Source organism: Apteryx mantelli, chromosome 12 (assembly GCF_036417845.1).
Source record: "Apteryx mantelli isolate bAptMan1 chromosome 12, bAptMan1.hap1, whole genome shotgun sequence".
Classification (NCBI taxonomy): Eukaryota; Metazoa; Chordata; class Aves; order Apterygiformes; family Apterygidae; genus Apteryx; species Apteryx mantelli.
The window spans coordinates 27,055,606-27,075,772 of NC_089989.1; the positions used below are offsets into that span (position 1 = coordinate 27,055,606).

The 20,167-nt window shown below is 46.1% G+C and overlaps 1 protein-coding gene across 1 annotated transcript in view; it reads left to right on the forward strand.

Annotated features, from left to right (window-relative positions):
* Window positions 1-248: 248 nt before the first annotated feature.
* Window positions 249-20,167, forward strand: part of GRM7 (glutamate metabotropic receptor 7) — a 350,262-nt gene continuing 330,343 nt past the window's right edge. The window contains exon 1 of the mRNA XM_067303664.1: window positions 249-758. Within this exon, the coding sequence (XP_067159765.1) occupies window positions 249-758 (510 nt within the window). The remainder of the gene's footprint in view (window positions 759-20,167) is intronic.

The window sequence follows — 20,167 nt, forward strand, 5'->3', positions numbered from 1 at the left end:
GAGGAGGTGGGGAGAGCGGGAGGCGGAGAGGAGCCGGGCGACCATTTAAAGCGATAGAAGCGCGCGGCTCCCCAGTGCTGTGCTGCCGGGCGCCGCGGCGGAGGGCAGCCGCAGCGCGGGCGGGCGGGCGGCGCGGACCCCCGGCCCCCCCGCCGCCCCCGCCGCGCGGCATGAAGGCGCGGGGGTGCCCCGCCAGGAGAGCCGGGCATCGCCCGGGCGGCGGCGGCGGCGGCGGCGGCGGCGGCACCATGGTCCGCCTGGGCAGGCTGCTCCGGCTCCTGACTTTGATGAAGTTGCCCTGCTGCCTGCTGGAGTTTCTCCTCTCGGAGGTGGCCCAGGGGCAGGAGATGTACGCGCCCCACTCCATCCGGCTCGAGGGGGACATCACCCTGGGCGGCCTTTTCCCCGTCCACGCCAAGGGACCCACGGGCGTGCCTTGCGGGGACATCAAGAAGGAGAACGGCATCCACAGGCTGGAGGCGATGCTGTACGCGCTGGACCAGATCAACAGCGACCCGGACCTGCTGCCCAATGTCACGCTGGGTGCTCGCATCTTGGACACTTGCTCCCGAGATACCTACGCCTTGGAGCAGTCCCTCACTTTCGTCCAGGCTCTCATCCAGAAGGACACCTCCGACGTGAGGTGCACCAACGGGGAGCCACCGGTGTTTGTCAAGCCGGAAAAAGTAGTTGGCGTGATCGGGGCATCGGGAAGTTCCGTGTCCATTATGGTGGCCAACATCCTCCGGCTCTTCCAGGTAGGGTCTCCTGTGGCCCCGGGCGAGCGGGTCGCCGCTTTGCTCGGTGTCCGCTGCCGGGGCCGCGCCGCCGGGGGAAGCGGCGGCTCCGCGGCTCTCAAATCCCTTCCTGCCCCTTCAGGTGTTTCATTTGCTCCCCCCCCCGCCCCGGCATCTCGTTTCCCTCGCACCCCCCGCTCCCTTTCGGCGTCTCCTCCTTCTCCCTACTCCACGGTGCATGGCACTTTCTGGATTTATCGCCCCATTTGCAAGAAGCAGTCCGTGGGGGAGGGAAAAAAAAAAAAAAAAAAGCAATGATTTAAATGGGTTTGCATTAGAGAGAAATATGGCTCGGCAGAGACGCTCGCCCGAGGCAGCGGGGGCACGGCCGGGCTGGGTTCCGCGCACGAAATGCTCGCGGGCGGTGGAGGGCAGGGGTGCTGGCCGCAGCGGCGCCGGCGCTGCGAGCGGGGGGGGGGTCGGGGTCGGGGCAGGGGTCGGGGCCGGGCTGGGGGCTTGTCCCGGCCGTTTTTCCCTTCGCCTGGGCAGCGCGGGGCGCAGAGACGGCGCTGCGCCGGCAGCCTGGTGCCGCGGCAGGGCGGGGGTCGGGGCCGCCGGTCCTGTGCCCTCCTCGAGGGCAGGGGCAAGCCCCGAACTCCGGCGGGGGCAGGATTTGCCTGCACAGGGCAGCAGAAAGGCGGCGGCGGCGGCGGGGTGGAGGCGGAGGAGGGGAAGCGCAGCCCTTCCCGCGAGGCTGGAGAGCGGCCGGAGCGCGGCATCGCCGCAGCCCGGCGCGGGGGCTGCGCAGGCGGCTCCGGCCGCCCCCGCCGTGCCCGAGGCGCTCGTGGCTCTCGCAAGCGCTGGAGGATGAGCCGGGAACGCGGATTAAGGCTGCGTGCGTGCGTGTGTGTGAGAAGTGCTGCAGCGCTTGCTTCGGCTTTTTTTTTTCCTTCCTCCGTCTCTTTCCCTGTTCGTGCTGCGATAATGCCTTTTTCCGAGGGGGGGTTGAGGCTTGCTGCGTTTTAGGATTCAGAGACCAGTCGTTCCCCCCCCACGCAAGGGGTATATGTTTCTGCCTTTTTCCTACACCCAAAATCTGGGCGAGGGCATGGGGGCCGGGTGGTGCTGGGGGATGCTCAGCCAGGGGCTGCTGCCGAGGGACTGCCGGGCCCAGCCCGCCCGGGGGCGCTCGTCCCGGGGGTCCCGGCAGCGGAGCGGTGAGGGCTCCGAGGCAGCCGTCGCGGGGGCAGCGGCAGCGACACAACCGCCACCAGATGCATCACGCAGCGGAGTTTCTTGCTTCCTTATCCATGTCTTCACTGAGGAGCGGGGGACGGGGGTTAGGTTTTTTGTTGTTATTTTTGCATATTTTTTTTTCCTGTGGGTGGGGAGATCCCCCTCCTCCCCCAGCTGGAAACTTGTGGGATTTTCACGGGAAATCCACTCTCTGATGTCAGTAGTCACCGTTGCTCCTTATTCCCATCTGGCTGTCAGTTGCAGGTAGAGCCATCACATGCAAGGCAAACTGAGCGATGCATCTTCTCCCATCCCTGCCCTTCGTACTGCCCGAATGGGCTCAGTCCTGTCTGCCGTCCTGAAAAAACATTAAGGATCTCGTTTTGTTTTTCTTACTCTCATCCCCCTCTCGGTGAATTAAAATGCAACTTGTGCCACTTCTGGATTCAGCGGTATGCTGAATCTGTAGCAGTCTGTGCCGCTTTAACATGCGGCTCTTGGTATTGAAACGCTGTCTCAGAGAAAGCAGCGCTGCGTGTGCGTGCGTGCATGCTTGGCATCGCTAGGTACACGGTACTCATTTCTGCTCAAGACTTCTTGCATTATAAACACCCCTTCCGGGACTGAAAAATAGATGATCTCATGTTCCGTTTGAGCTAGAACCGAGAAGCTGGGAGGGATGCGAGCGGTGCTGAAGTTCTGGTTAAGTCCTGGTTCAGCAAATGCTGATTTGCTGTAGACTCCTGTGAGCAAGTAGATTGAAATTGGCCAGCTCTTATATACTGCGATCTCATTCAAAAACAAATCCTGGGCGCTGTGTCCTGAGACCTCATTCAGAAGCAAATCCTGGGCACTCCGAACCTTCCATGTACCAAAACGATACCTGCAAAATCTTTGGTGGTGTCGATGTTATGTAATGGAGTTTGCAGAAAACAAGACGTTTTGGGAGCTTTCTACATGTAGAGATATTCATATGTATGTAAACATTTTAACATATTGTGACTAAGCATCTGTTCAAAATTGCTTTTTAACCAAATCATCCCGAAAGCAGAAACTAGTACACGCTGAGAGAGATTTTACCGAATATGTTTTACAGCTTGGCTCTGCCGCCTTCTAAGCAGATTTTTCATGCAGTAAAACTGTTCCCTCTCGTCTTCTCCTCCTTCAAAACACAGTTCAGAACATGGCTCAGCCAGAGAGAAATAAGAAAGAAAGAAATATTAAAAGAGGTAGAAGAACTGGACCTAACGAGCAGCTGCATACTGTTGTGTGGGGGGTGAGAAGGTATAAATTACCAGAAGGAAAAAAAACTTGTTAACCTACACACTTTCTCGAATGCATCAGCTTTTGCAGCCAGCAGGTTTCTACAGATCACTATAGGTTTTACTGACCTTAGCAGTATTGTAGGGCGTGGATGAGTGGTTCTTGAACATTTGTATTTATGCAATAGGCGCAAACCGACTTTTCCCTAAGATAATGTAGATGAAAACTCTTTCCTTCCATCTGCTGAGTCCAATGCAAAGAAACATTATGTATTAGCGTTTACATTTTTTAACAGTATATTGGAAGAGAATTGAGGTACTTGTACTTTATCATTAATGCATGGAAAATATATGTACAACCTGTACAGAACAGTGGGGTTTCCTCAACCAGCTAATGAGGCTTATGGATCTTTCTCCCTCAGATGGGTAAGATTCAGGCTATTCATCTCGCTCTCTGCATAAGAAGTTAGAATAACTCCCCATGCACTTCACCTCTCTGTTCCCAATATAGCATAGAGGTTTGGGAGTATCTTCAACTAATGGCAGCGGGTGTATCAGCAGGGTAGAACCATACTGAAGTCTTCTGAATTTCAGTTCATCTGTGCGATTACTGTTTGAAGTTTTGTAGGAGCTTCCCTTTGGTGAAAAATTGAAGGATCTGCACTGGGCTATTAGACTTTTCCTTTTTCCTGTATGATTAAAGGAAAAGTGCCTCCACATCTCTCCGCACATCCCTGAATTGCACCTTCAGTAAGACATAATAGCAGTAGTCAGGGTGGGGGGGGTTGTGCCTGGAGCGCGGGGAGCGGCGTTGCGAGGCCGGGTCTGGGTGCAGCTCCTGCTGAGCTGGCAGGAGGCTCTTCCCCGCGGCGGGGGGGACTTGACTCACCTGCTCCTTCTCGCAGAGGGAAGGTGTCAGAGGCTTGCCGGATTCGTGCGATAGGCAGGATGGGTCATTACTCCGTCTTGGAGTCACATGCCATGTGTCAGCATGCTTGAGATGGACACAGGAACTGCAGATGAGGGCAGCAGATGCCTCCTAAGGCCAAGTCCTCGAGCATTTCTCTTGCAAAATTTAAACCAATGAGAGATGCAAACAAACTCCTCTGCACAAGTGCAGGATTTAGAGGAGGAGGAGGGAGGAAATCAAGTCTGAGTTCAGTATTGCTACAAAGTTTGTGTGTGACCTGAGGGGAGTTGCTTAGGTTAAAAAGTTCAAAAGTCTCCCAGCAGAGCGCCTAAATCCCACCCTCAGGAGCAATTTAGACTCCAAGGCTAAGACGTACTTAAGCATTGCCCAACGTTTGACTCACTTTTGAGAAGAGCTCGGTGAAGTCTCGTTGGGCTGGCCATGGCTGGCCCGGAAAGGGCTCCGGTTTCCAGGGCAGTGCCTCTGGCCGGGTGCTTGATTTTTGCACCTCTATGTTATTTAATTTCGTTGTCTTCCGAAGCAGACTGAAGGCGCCCTGCTGCTCGGGGATGGCAGTGGCCTCAAAGGAGCTCCTGTGGAGGAGCCGGTTTTCCATTTGTAGACGGGACCTGTGGTTGTTGTGAGCACTGTGTACAGTCTCCCCGTGCTCCACACCGGGATGGCCCCGACCCTCCCCAGCTGCCATCCTTGGCCCATCTGAAGCGTTAAGATTAGTGACTTGCAACTTTTTGAGTCGTCAACTCTAGCATGTTTTTCACTGAAGATGTGGTTGCCTTAAAATACGTGGATTTCTGTAGAAGAGGTTACATTTACTTTTCTGTGTGGAAAGTGATGTACTTGCATAGATTTTTCTAGGGATCGGCAGAATACAGCTTGAAGACGATGGTTAAGCTGCGAGCGTCAGGGAGGTGCGGCGAGCGGTGCTGCCAGGCGCGCAGGGCCTTTAGCTTTGTTACAGGGCCCAGGATTAATGCAGCAAAGCAGTAATGGAAGAGGTGTGGGGGACCGTGGAGCTATAAACACATAAATAGTTAAGTATGTCAAGTATACTGATTTCTTCAAAATAAAATTCTATTAGAGAATGCCAATATATAGTATGCAGATTGTAAATTAAATCTTTTCTAAAAATAAAACACTAACAATTTGGAAAGCTGTTTCCAAATGCATCAGGGATTCCAAGACAGTATGGTTTTTAGACTGCTAGTGTCACATTTAAAAAATATTATTACTTCACAATGTCATAGTTTTCCTTAAAAATTTAACTCCATGAAATTCAATAACTATGCTGAAAAAATTGCCAAGTGGTTTATCCATTTTGTAGGTTTTGTGAGTGAAGCCATGCAGTATGAGGAATATCTGCACACTGATTTTTTTTTTTTCCTTTCGTATACTGGAAAACTGATTTTTGGACTCCATTAAAACTCTACAGACTTCTCATTACAAGCTTTAATAATGAACTGCTTACTGCTTCAGGTTCCTGTCCTCAGTGGATGTGATTTTGAATAGTCAATCAACAGTCATTCTTTCTTGTCTAAATGCTGTCTGTCTTTTATCGGGGTGGTTCTTGTGGCCCGTAAGGGTACATTGCCAAGCCCCTTCAGGGAATGTGGTGGGATGAAGGATACAGTCGGATTGGAAATGTAATTTGAAACTTCCCTTAGATCCCTTAGGTGCTTTTGGCTGTATTTACTTTCTGTGGACGCTTTGGTACCAAGTGAGCAAGGTGGAAGTCGTGCTGCCTGTCTTAGGCAGCCTGTCGCTGTATTCGCAATGAAACTGGTATATGTTCTCAAAGAATCAAAGATGCATCGTAAACGTGGAAGTCCAAGGAGAGTGAACAGGGCAGGGAGAATAGCTCTAGGAAGTTGTATGCTTCTTTTTTTCTTAGAAAAGTGCGTGCACTTTCCAAGAAGCCTGAGCTAGGCTATCCTCTGCCAAAACAGTGGTAGCCGCCTGCATCAATAGCCTATGACTGGATGAGCTACAGCGCTGGAGCTGCTGGGACGGGTATTGCTGAAGGTTATGGCGCGCTCTCAGCTTCTGACTTGTGGGAATTCAGTTTGGCTCTCAGCAGCCATCAGTTTCTTTTCCTGTTCAATTTGCAGAATGATCAAGGAGAAGAAGGATAAGGACTGTATGAGAATCATTTTACGGAACGTGTGATTCTGTGATTTCAAGAGATGCTTCATAAGTGTTTGTTTTAATGAATTTTATGCTGCTCACCTGATGTGTTTCTATAAACTCCTTCACCCTATAGCAAAAGTGTTTGCAAATTAATTGTTCTATCTCTCTCTCTCTCTTTCTCCCCCTCCCTCCCTCTCGTTGGTTTGCTTGTTTGAAGTTTCTTGCAGGGAATATCTGAAATAGGCCCCGAGGTCTCCATTTGTATAGCATCTGGTTGCAAAGCCAGAGGTTTGTGTTCAGATACCTCCTGCCAAACTCAAATTGGCAAGATGATACTAAATGGCCAATGTAATATACGACAGTGCCCCTTCCATGGGGGAACTACGGGTTACCTTTGCTACTTGGGGCCTAACATACAATTTAAGCAATTTTTTTTTGTGGTGTAATACAGTGTTTTTGAACTCATCAGTTTATTGCATTTTCCTCTTTTAATTTTTAGTAAGACAATGCAGGTTTTAGAAAATGGAGCAATGATATATCTTTAAAAGCTATTTCAGCTTTCAGTTGGATTCATATAGAGAGTTTTACAAAAAGCTGAAAATAGGAAACAGAGTAAACATTAATTCTTTGCCACTTCTCTTGCATTTCTCAGCAAGCTTTAATTTTTATCAGTCTCTAAACATTTGTCCTTGTTGTTACTGATGCACCTAGCACATTTCAGCAAGCTGATCCATGCAGTCCTACTGTGTTGTTGTTAATATACTGCTACATTTAATATATGTGGAATCTTATTTCCTCTGCATAAACCAAAAGTAAAGGAAAATCCATGCTTCAAAGAGTTCAAATGCTTACACGTGGAGTTACTAATGGGAGGCTGGAGGTGCTGTGAATACATTTTTATGGAACACAGTATTTTGGAGGTAAAATTTATTTTCTTGACAAGGCAAAGAAGTTCAACATTATCAGTAATCTCAGTTCTTTATCTGTTTTCAAGCATCTCTCTGTAGACTTTAGGTAGAAGAGACTGTAAAGGGTCATTTGGAAGAAGACTGGTTCTGCCGGGAGAGGGATGGTTGCTCATAAAGAGAGACAGAGAAGGATGATAGTGCTTATGTGAGGAAAGGATTAGCAGAGAATTGGCGCTGGCACGAGGGGCAGCACATACGGATGTTAGAACGGGTCAGCCTGTATGGTGAAAGCATATATTCAGCAAGTACGTTTGTGTAATTCCCAGTTCATTCTTCGAATTGAAATAAGGTGACCTCTTTGGAATGACAAATGGAGGGATCATTTCAAGGCATTAATTTTTATGAAAGAAATATTGATCTAGTTTTGAATCTCATAAAGCTAATACTGTAAAACTACATGGACTATGTTCTGTATTTTATTCTATTAAATGAGCTTTGCTTGGAGGCATTAAAACGATCCAGCATAATACTCTGTATCATAATATCAGATGTTGTTATTTCTATTTATAGTGATATTCAGATTAATCTCAATGAATGACAATGGTGACTGTCCCAGACGTAGGACTATGATGAATTTTACCATAATATTGGAAGATATGAAGCATGTAATTAAGGCCATTTGGATAGCATGGTGTCCAGTACAGTCAGATCATTAGTGTGGTGGAATGGGTATCCAGGCAAAGAAAATTCTGAAGGAAAACAAGTATTTCTCAAAACCTTGCCTGTTACTAAGGATTCACAAGGTGCTATAAACCCCCCCTGCTGCAGGCGATGGAGGAGTTCCGAACTGTCATCCGTTTAGCAGAGTGCGAGGCCCGGTCCTATCATGCACCATCAGAACGCGGTAGCCGTGGGGACTCGCGGCGGCGCAGAGTGGCGCGGTGCTGCCCGGCGAGGCCCGGGGCGCTCGGGGCGCGCGCACGCACCCCGCAGAGGCCTCGTCCCCTGTCAGCTTGCCGCAGCAATTCCCGTGCCTGCCCAGCTGCTGGTCTGCAGCGCGCAATTGTGCTACATTGGGAAGAGACACTTCGAATGACAGTAATTAATATGCAGGAATGGTGTAAAAGCTCTTCTTGCCGGGCCTCTGCTCCCAAGCCGCCCTTTAATCTCTGCTGCGCTCCCCTGTTCCACGGGGAGGTAGCGCAGGAGCGCTGCCCAGATGGCACAGCCGCAGTTCGCCCAGGCTGGGCTGCTGGGACCCATTTTTTCTGTAACTTGGGGGCTGCTGAGCGTGACGGAGCTTGCGTGGAGTTGGGCGTCAAGGCTCACGCGTGCTGCGTTTGATAGCTGAAGCCTGTGTGGGCAGAACGCCCCTGTGATCCGCCGGCGCTGTACCGGGCTGCCGGCCTCCCGGCGGGTCCCAGGGCTGAACGGCTGCGGGAGCAGCTTCGGGGCCTCTCGCCCTCCAGAGGGTTGAGCACTTCGAGTGATAAGATTTGACAACTGATGTTACTTTTCCGGATAAACCTAAACTCTAGGAATATTGCCCAGCTTCTCTGTAATGTAATTTGGCTTATATTTTGATAAGTGATGCTTTTGCTGTGTCATTTTGGGATGTTCTGAGAAAGACATCAGCGTGCTGTATGAATGGGTGTGTTGCAGGGTATATATCCTCTTAGTCATGGGTGAGACGCAGGCCAAAGCCTCACTTTGGAGTATTTTTAAATGACCTTGGCAAGCATGTCATAAAACCCATGAAGTGCTCCTAATTAGAGATTGCATTTCTCCTTGTGTTGAGATCATGTGAAGCACTTAGACTACTTAGACCTCTCATTTAAATGGGAAGAGAATGCAGATTTAGGAGACCTTGGTTTCTAAGTCCCATTGCCTGGCATGATGTGGCAGTGATAAAATCTCCATACATTTAGGGCACCTCGGATAGCTCTGTTTTTGTTAAAAGGATAGCCTGACCTGCGTATGTCAGGGGTCACGGTCAGGAGCAGCATTAGAAGTTGCGAGATGTCTGTTCATTTGGATGGTGCTTCTGCTTGTGTATGCGTATATATATATGCGTATACATAAAATCTTTTTTTAGACATTTGTATTTTAAATATATGTAAACATATGTCTTCTAATGCCTTTGTTCAGGGATGCTGTTTTGCCTGGGAAACGGGAGAGCAGGTGCTGACACCAGGCCATCACGGTGAGGGCAGGATGGAGTGTGGCTCCACTCCGTCCACTATCACTGCTGTAAGAAATTGCTTCATGGTACCGCTGCGGAGGACTCTTGCCTCCGAAAATGCATGCTGCCGGTAAGGCAGCTGTAAAAAAAGGAAAGAAGACACCGTATTGAGGATAGCAGGAATGGGACAGTTTGTGTAAAGTTAGTCTAATGCTGGTCTAACCTTTTCAAAAGTTTTATAAAAGATAGGCCAAGAAATAGGCACTTTTTTGAACTGATTGTAGTCGCATCTTAAAGCAAGGTGTCTTGTTTTTGTCCAAAGCTTGGAATACGTTCTCTGTCCTAGCGTGCACCGCTGTGCAGTGCATTGCTTTGGTAGAGCTGTCTGGAAGCAGCTGGGGTTGAGCTCAGTATCTGTGCTGCACGCATCGGTGCCAAGCGCCGACACTGGCGTGTCCCTGGGCCGATGCAGCCACGGCAGCGGGCTGACACAGCCGGGTAACTGGCACGGGCCTCCTCACGTTAGCCCAAGGCAGTTCCTCGCTCAAGCAGCTTTACTGCTTCCAGTTCAAAAGCTGGATAGTCTGGCAGTGGCTTTGGTGAGGTCCCTGTGCTGTATCGCGTGCTGTAGGTATGCACTTAGATCTTGCTCTTACAGTTTTACAAATGTTTTTGGCTTTTCATTTGTGGGTATAACACTTGCTGACAAAGCCAAAACCTTAAACTGTACTTGTCTTGAAAAATGACTGTGATCCAAGTTCTTCTCAGATGGGTTGGTCTAAATCCGTATCTGCACTTCCTTCATTAGAGATTTCACATTTTTATTGCTGATAGCAGGATTTAAAGAACAACCCAGAGCTGCTCAGGATGCCTGCAGTCTCAGAGTTTTAAGTGGTATAAGCCTAGCGGAGTGACTGAAAGTCTCTATCGTCAGTACTGCAGAGTTAATGCGATCCGAAGGATAAGCTAGATTCTGTTTTGTCTTTAAGCACTGCTTGTCACTGGAAACACAAAAAAGTTGATCGCAGTGTTGTTATAGATATTTTCCAGGGTTAGCTGGAAGAGTCATCCTTTCTGTTCGTAACTTCTACATCTGAAATTTTGTTTATGGTGTAGAACTGAATATAGATCCCTGCATGGGATTGTTACAGCAGCTATTTATTGCTATCATGCACAAAGGCACTAAACCTAAGTTTTCTTAGAAGATTGCAACTAAATACATAGAACTATAAATCCAAAGATTGTAGAGAATGGACACAAACTGGTCTTACTACAGTTTTCCATCATTTTCTCTGAAGACTCTAGTGTTAGATGATAGTGAGAAAACTGCAAGCTGGGAGGAGATTGACCTGATCCACGTGGACAGTTTCAAGCTTCCCGTTGTCCTGGCACTAGGAGGCCGCCTTCAGTAAATGCAGGCACCAACGCATAATATCCAAGCAACTGACTGTCCAACCTCATCCTGGGTGCTAGGAGATCATGGAAAACATGACAAGAACTCAAATATATGTAAACTTTTTTTTTTTGCCCATGAGTCTGGACTCTAAGGATGAGAGTGTTGCAGTCTGTAGTGCTGGTAAACGCCGCTGTGGCAGGACTTGCCCTCCCACGGCACCGAGCGCTGTCAGCCCCTTTGCCTTAGCTACGGTCTGGACCGTGTTTGCATGGGAATGGTTGAAGGGGCGGTCGCACGGAGAAATGACAGGTCGGTATCCAGTGAAACCCTACGGAAGGCGTGTGAAAGTGGTTTGGGAGGGGGATTATGTCTCTCTCATATAATATATTTTTCACAGATAGCCACAGCAGGACTTCATGTGGCTTCAGGAGAATGAGAGCCACAGGCGTTTGGATGGTTCCCATAGGTTAACGTCCTCTTCCCAGGCAGCTGCCGCCGTCTCCTCGGCCTCCCCGCTTCTGTCGTTGACCTGTCAGTCCCTTCCCTCGTTTTCCCCACGGCAGAGATCATTACCTCGTCTCCTGCCACATTTCTCATCTTTACTGTTAGTTCTCCTTATTCGTTGTGAATCACTGGTCTGAGATGGGATCAATATATCTAGACTGTTCCTAGCAGACGTTTAGCTAACTTGCTTTTATAAACTTTTAGTGAAGAATATTCTACAAATGCCATGAAAGACTATTTTTCTCCCCTTAATAACCAGCTTTTATCTTCTTTGCTGGAAAATTTTCTGCTTGCTTTTTGACTGTAACACTTCCACAGCATGCTATGAGACTTAAGTGCAACACAAGACACAACAGATATCTTCCCAAAGCAAGATTTTTGCGGTTCCTTCCATTCTAGAAGTTAGGTACAAAAAAGAGACTTTTTGAAATGCTTTAGTGACAGAGCTCTGTGCACACTGTTAGCATACGCTCAGCTGGGACTTAGGAAACTCCATCTCTATCCGATTCAGGCCCTAGGTGTTAGCCTAAGCTTCCAGAGGGTCTGGATGAGTAGCTGTTTTCAGTTCTGTCTCATTTCAGCTATGTATTTCCAGTCTAGATTTTCTCTGTGTTAAATAAATAAATAAATAAATAAATAGTTTCCACTGAAAATTTTCCAAGTGAAGAAAATAATAAAATCCAGATTGGTTCTAGCCACTGTCTTTGATGGGCTCTAGAGAGGCTAGAGGAGCTGCCCATCTCCAGAGACCTTTACGCCAACATCCGCCAGAATCAAAATGCTTCGGTTCAGACCTCGATGCCTCCCAAGTTTGTTTTCTCTGCTGCCATTTTAGAGTTTGCTCAGAATAACAGTCTGCAAGCTCACATGTGGGAGGTTTTCTATTAAATTTATTATTTCATAAATATTTTATTAACAGTAATTATGCATTCATCAGAATGGAGATTTGTTTCAGTGTCATTAAATTCAGCCTCATAGTTGCATGCATGGTATTTTTGCCCACAATGCAATCTCAGTGCAGTTCCTTTGTAAAAGTATTGCAGCGCTTAGTGACACAGGAGTAGTTTACATCTTTTCAGGATTTTTGTCTCTAGGTATTAGCGTATTCAATATACCAAAAAGAATGGAATGACAGGAAGTTTTTTTGAATGAGATCAGAGGACTTGGGCCTTAAGAACTGTAGCAGGCTCCTGTTTGTAGCCAGAACAACAAATGAGCCCTGTAATACGGGATCAGAGACGCGATGTAAATCGTGAGCTGCGGCGTGCCGGGGGGCAGTCGCTGACGTGAGCGCGCCAGGACGGCGCGGGCGCCGGCGGGGCCTCGGGGGTCCCGCTGGGAGCAGCCCGTCCACCAGCAGCGCTTGCTGCGCTACCAGCCTGCCGCTAAGACGGAGCTAAAACACGGATTTGTGTTTCAGCGCCTTCAGATAAAGACTGAGTGGTTAATGCTAGAAGTTGTGGTGGTGTTGAAGAAAGCTAGGCTGGGCTGACTCCGGGTATGATAGCAAATTGCCTTTTCAGTGTGTGTACGGAGCTTTCCCTTGGGAGAGCCATGCGGTTCCTTGTGTCTCAGTACTTCTGGGTGATACCTCGCATGCCTTCAACACAACTTGGTAAACTTGCTATAAGCAAAATCAACATGGTTTTTTCAGTCATGGTGTCAGACAGCACTAATGTTTAATCCCGGTAACACAAGACTCCATTTAATATTAAAAATTGCTTAATCATGACCTGCTTGTGCTTTTACTGCTTAAAGCTGCAGGTCTTGTTGCTTGCATTAAACACTGAGAAGAGGTGCCAAGGAATATTCTCTAATTTAAAAGCCAAAAAAAGAAATCATGTTTTTTCCAGGATGAACTGGACCAATGATAGATGTTGGTTTATATCTAATGTTTATCTTGAACTGTGACCTTGTATTCCGTATATCCCAATAGTTAATTTCCACATTAAAAAAAAAAGTAAACTCATTGAATTCCCCATATCAACCTAACTCTTGTAAAGCTCAAGGACAAGGAAAGAGGCTTAGTACTTACTCACTGTGTTACATTCTCCACTGATTCCCCAGGCTCCAGCCGTTACTACTGGAATTTTCTTGACACTCAGGTCCATCACCACCCCTCTTGTGCTGCAACACGTATGCTGGCTGCGTCCAATATTTGCTGCTGCTCTCCATAATACTTTGAAGTTTAAAGCTTACGTTTCTGCTGATACAACTAAAACGATGCATGTTGCCTCCTCATCTTCCAGTCCTTCCCTTTCCATTTAAAGTGCACTTGCTAAAGACCTCTCTCTAGAGTATTATTAATGTTACCTTCATCATTTCTTTACCCACCTCTTGTTTTCTCTTGTGTGAAGTTGGAGTTTTGTACCCTTACCCTCAAGAGCAACCTCACAGCTTGTCCCCTCCATGTGTCTTTCCTGATCTTTAGTCATTTTGTGCCCTTCTCCCTCCACCCTTTTCTTCTGCACTGCTTTTGGAGTCTTCATTTTTTACTCTTATTCCCAACTGCTTTGATACTTGGTCACCCCATACAGAAGTAACCTATCCACCCAGCCACGCTTCTCTCCTCTGCTGAAAATCATTAGTGCCATGATTTCACTGAGGAGCACCAACCTGTTTGTGATTAAAAAGGGATAATGGATAGCTGTTTTTATTTACTTAATTTTAAAAAGTCGATCTTGTATGAGTGGGGTCAAATCCAAGCTGAGGGATGGAAGTGGAGCTGTAGCAGCTTCGGCTAACCAACTCTGTGCCTTTTGCTTCGATGTTTTTATTGCCTTTGAAAGCTGATACGTTCCCCAGTTGCCAGATCTTTGGGGCACCTGATACATGCTTAGATGTGCTTAGCACGTGGTAGTTTCTCCTGAAATGCATAATGAAGAGATTAAAATGAAACAGCAAGATACAGGTTAACCTAACGAATAGCTGAAAACTAATAAATTTTGCTGTTATCTTGAGTCTAACTGCAGGTTATAAGTCTAGCGAGCTTCACCACCAGTTCTGATTCTGCTGGTGCCTTGCCGCTAGGCAGAAAAGAGCAAGTGTCCGCAGCTGCATCTCTTCCGTGCTGCTTCCATCAAGATGGAATCCATTAGGTAGGATCAAAACCAAATCCTGTTTAATAAAATACAGCAGGGATCTAATCAAAACTTAAAGGGAAACTGTCAACTCAGATTTGACTGGAAGTCGTTATTTTTATAGGAATAAAAGCAAGCACCAATAGAGATGTTTCCATGATTTTTAAACAAGGTAATTTTCTTGTAGTATGTGAATGCCCAAGTTTGCAGTGCATAAATGGTACTGAAAATAAAAGTTAATTAAGTGACATTGCTGCATTTTTGTAGTGTTTCTGTCTGACGGCAGTGCGTAAAATACTGGGGTATTACCAATGTGAAGGAAGTTGTCTTTTCAAGACAATTTTTGGTGGTGTGCACACCATTATCACAGTGAAGGATTTTCAAAGGTAGGAAAGCATATTTAGATGTCTCATTCCCTAGTAACTTCAAGGCAGTTGAGAGCTGTATGCCTGTTTGAATACTTGAAAATGTTTCCCATAGTATAGTGCTCATTTCACAGGTAAAGTGATTTGTGTACTGTATGGGATTTTTTAAGTTGACACTAAAAATTAATTTTCTCTCTGCCGCTAGCAACCATGATGGTATCAGCCCTCAGGGAGTTACAAATTGTTTTTACTTTGTTAGGTAAATTAGACATGCAGAAATGGAGAAGTAACTTGATTTCTTCAAACATTGTGGAAGATCTCCAGGAATGTTGTAAAATTAACTGTGTAGCACACTGAGTTGTGCAACCAGTGGAGGATTGTTCTGCAGGGATGCACAGCAGAGATACTCAAGTCCATTTAAAGGTAGCTTTCCATCTTGAAGCATTTTTCTGTGATACAGTAAACTGTGAAGGGCATTAAATCCATGAAGCAATGAATGAAATCACAAATACAGTTTTTTCCCACTTGTGATAAATATATTTTGATAGAGAAGCAGATCATCATTAAAAAAGAAAAACCCAACCCCAGTGCTTATTTTCTCAGAAGGAATCTCCTTATATTTCATAAGAAAATAAATACGTCCAAGCACAAAAACACTGAGGAATGAGGGTGATAACCCTTGTATAAAATTTCCTGCTTGAGATAAGCAAAACATCTACTGTTCTGTTTAAGAAATCCATCTGTTAGTGAACTAAAAATTGCTTATTAAAATGTGTATTATATTGCCATGGTTATGATAAATGCATATATGGGAAAAAAAATCCCATATTTGTTTATGAGTGTGAATCTATGTTCTTCTGTAACCAGGCACTTTATATTTAAATGTGTAATGGCTCTTTCCTGATTATCGTAACTCAGGAGCTGATCCCTGCCCCAAACTGTTATCAGCACCCAGTGGAAATGCCACACGCAGAATTAGAGCAAGGCCTTCAGCTATGGTGCTATAGCCTGTCTTTGAAGCAGATTTGGGTATTACTCTTTGGGTAATAGGATATGTTTGCATGTTAGTAAGCAAGTAAATGCAACAGTAAATTAGCTAAGGTATATAATACATTTAAACTATGAAAGAATTTGGAACAGTTTATCAAAAATATTAACTATTTCATAGTACAAACTAGCTGATTTTACCTTTGCACAGCAAACTATTCTTTTTTTTTTTAACATGGTAGTTTATTTATACATATTGCTTTATTGTTCCTATTGCTACTTTTTGAAATCGAATTTTTTAGAAAAAAAAGTGTGTGCTTCTCCCTCTTTCCCTCCCTCTGCTGCTCCTCTCTCAGCTCCTAAGCAGTCTGGAAAATTGATCTGACAGTTGATCCTTATCTCCAGAGTGAATTTTAGATAGGATGCTATGTAGTTCATGAAAGGAAGGTTTTTTTCGCATGCCATTATAAAGGTATCATTGACATAACTAAACTAGCAAACTGTTCTTTCTGTCTTTCATACTGTTTTTGTAGAGCACATTAAATCTGATCACTTAAATTATAATAAATACAGCACATATTAAAAACAAAAATAATGAGGTATGGTTTAAACACAGAGCTAGGAGAAAACACGATCTTTCTCAATTTAATTGTGTTTGTACTGTTCATGAATCTTGTTGTCATGTTTGTTGAATGAGATTTTTTTTTTGAATGTGTTCCATAAAGACAAATTAGAAATGCCAGTTACTTAATGAAATAAAATTGCACTGAGATTTGTGCTGCTTTGCTTCTCCGTCTTGTGCTTTGCCTTATACCTGCTTTCCTGAAAGTTTCTCCGTGGAATTAGAGTTTGCTAAGAAACAAAATGGAGCCTGGGGTCGGTCATGGATTCAGCTGTGACAGTTCTGGTAGCATAACAGAAATACACTGTGTGGCATCGACAGGCCAGGGATTGCAGAAGCAGAAAGCAGAAACAGAGTACATTTTCAGTTCATCCTGTTTTCATTTTAGCCCAGCCTGTGTCTGAAAACCAGATCATTACATTAGGTATTACTGTAAATTTTAATAAGGCATGTTGTTGTTAGCTAGTGATGGTATTTTGGACAGTGTTTCAATGGTGAAAATTGAAGTTACAAGGAGTTGCTTGGACCCTGTGCATGTATCTTAGCCATCCTTCTTCTTCATCTGTGCTCTTTGAATAAATTATGCTTCTCTGCTCCGTTTTTGCAGGGTCAGTTCCTTCCTTTGCTTTGGGATGGCTGAATGTACAGTGACGGCGGTTGGCCGGCCACGAGGTGGACGATGGGGGGGTTCTTTGCACCTCCTGTACTGGGAGCGTTTTCTTGCAATCCGCAATGCCCCCTTGTGCCCCCAGGGTGGTTAGGGGCCCTAACTGGCCTAGGGGCACTACTTGAAGCCTCTGGTATGCCTTACACCGTGGCCTTTAAGGAAAGCATCTACATGCTTAGTAAGTTACCCTGGTTAAATTACAGCATGTCATTGCACAGAATGAAACACTCTCATAAGCTGCAGCAATTTTAAAAATAGAAACCAGGGAGAAAATGGACTCGAAGGTGCATAGCACTCAGACAGATAGGAATTGGTCCTAATGGGCCTTGAGATCTGTTACGGGCGACGGCTGCGAGCTCAGCTAGGTGGAGTTATCTTCAGGCGGGAGCAAAGCTACTTCTCTCATCTTTGCTGCTATATCTCTCCTTATAAAATTGGTTTCTGATTCGGACGCAGAGCTCCTCCAGGCCTGGACTTGTCATTGCTGTGCTCGGCCTGGCCCCTGGGGCGGCAGCGGCGGCGGCTGGGGCGGCGTGCGAGCCTGCGGAGCCGGGCTCCGCGAGTGGCCACACCGTGCCACGCCACGCCATGCCACGCCACGCCGGCCCCAGCGAGCTCCCGGCCTCCGGGGCCTTGCGGTGACCCCCGGGAGGAGAGGGCAGGGAAACCGGCCCAAAGCCTCACCTTCTCCATGCGATGTTTGTGTGTGTGTGTGTGTGTGTGTCCACTTGCATCATATGAGATCAGTTTGGCCTAGATAGTATCTGCTCGGGCAAAGCGATACCCGCCGTGGCTAGGCGGGCTAGCAGACGAGTGCTCGGGGCAAGCCCAGGAGAGCGGCCGGTCTGGTGTCCGGCTGCTCTTGCATGCTGCCTTGTCAGTCCTGAGAGCTTTCCAAGCCGGCTCTTCCCGCAGCCCGGGGGACCCTGCTGGTGCCCAGGGAGCAGCCAGCTAACTCCCTAGTAGTTGTCCTGCGCGAAGGGAATCCCCCGGTGGCCAGTTAGACTGATTTTAATGCTACTTTGTGCAGAAGAAGAGGTGCACGGCAGAACACTGATGACCCGGGTCTACAGCGTGTGTCTTCTGAGCAGAAGCTGTCTGTGTGTTTCCTTGCACTCTGATTTGAAGAAGCTCTCTGGAGCCTTTCAAACTTGGCAAGTTTATTGGCAGAGTAGCAAAAAAAAAAAAAAAAAAAAAAAAAAAAGGAAAAAATAACGCTTGCTCTCCAGGTGTTTTTTTTCCCCTCGGTCTCTCCCAGCTTTCATGTAAATTAAGTGAAACATGGTACAATTGGAATCTGTTTTCCTTAACAGTTGGCACATTGTAATGTGTACTATTAAACCTGAATTCTTTGACAGATGCAAAACCCACCGAGCTCTCTGGATTTTTTTAAAGGAATACTGTTCATCTTAATTTCAGGCATCACTGATTTCAGAAGAATATTTGGAAGACATTGTTTGTTTATTTTTGACTTAAAAAATTGCACCCTGTCATAGAAATCAGGGTGTAACTTAACAGAATTTGTGTGCAGTATATAGAATATTGAGCAACAGGACTGTTGTCTTACGTACATGTGTCTGTAGACCTGTTCAGTGAGGCTTTGACCTCAACTGGGGCTTATAACTGCCAGTACAGTACTAAAAATGTAAACGTTATCGTAGTGAAAGTGCATAAACAACACTGGGTTCTTGGTGGGACTGTTAGCAGAGTTACAGAGATCGGCATTACCTGAGGCTGTTCATCGTCTTTCTCAGATGAACCCAAAAGCTAGCTGTAAATAACCAACTCAACATCTTCTTCCACAGTTTGGAAAGAGATAAACCCTGCCAGTAGTCTAATGGACTAATAAAGTGAAATTTCTTCTAATGCAGAAGAAATTCCTGTCCACTTTTCACATGGATTAACCTCTGGCTGCCAGAGCTGCTAACTTCTTAGCATAATGGTTTTTGAGAACCTCGGCTGTTCTGGAGAATAATGAGAATATGTTCATGTATGTTGGGATTAAATATTAATACCATTATTGTTCTTGGTCAGATGTATATGCTGGTATTGTTGACAGTTTGAACTTAGTAGTGGAAGGAAAGTCTCGTGGTGAAGTCGAGCCACGAGACGGAGGGTGACTCTAACTTTCCATTCTGCACTTGTAGGTTTGCTCTGGCAGAGGTTTCATTTTTTTCTTTTTTGTAAGAAACTTTCAACCTACTGTGAAGCAGACAAGGAATGAACCCAGTTGATGAGGACCTGGGCAAAGACATGTTGGAGCTGCCATTATACCACAAAACGATTTCTGCCTTGGCTAATATTTGGGCAGAAAGTTCATTTGGGGATGAACCAAAGGCGAGTTGTGGGGGAACGCATAGCGGAGTCCTAACTCCAGCCTGCACGGGGACCCGATGCTTTTTCTTGGCCATACAGAGGGAATCAATGGTGTCATTGACTTCTGTGTAAGAAACCTTCTCCTGGAAGCGTCGAAAGCAAAACCTTGCTTTTGCAGCCTCGGAAAGCAGGTGGTTGTCGCTGGAGCTCTGTTAGGACGTAGTCCAGCGCGCACTGAAGTCAAACCGAGGGGCTGCCGAGGGCTAAGCGCTGTGGAAAGCAAGCCACAGATCTTAGGTGTTGTTAGGATGAATTCTAAGAGGAGGCAAATATATGCTATTTTTTTTTAGGCCTTAGCTTTGTGCTAAAATGAGCTTCTCAGGTTAATTAGTAGATTTTTTCCCACTTTGCATTTTGTCATTATGTATCTCAAAATGAGTTTTTAAATTCACACTTTGTTGACAAGAACATTCTGGGCAGTAGCGATCACGACTTTGCTGGTAATGTGGCTAACCAAGAGCGTCTGTAAGGCCCTGATGAGATGGGAACGATGCCGTGGAAAAAGCAACTGATGGAGCTAACCAGACAAAATGAGAAGTGTGATCATGGGCTTTGCTTAAGATGTGATCACACTCTTTGGACTTTGGGGGTTGCGTTTTTTTGTTTTATTGAGTACAAAAGGCCCCTCCCCAGTCATAAAACTTGAGAATTTTAAAGAAAAAATTGTAAATGTAAGCCTAAAGGGCTGCAAAACATTACGAAGATTTGACACAATTATTTTAATGTAAGCTTAGATTCTCATGTTAACTCATGGCTGCAGGAGTGAGGATTCTTAAAAAAAATCGTGCAA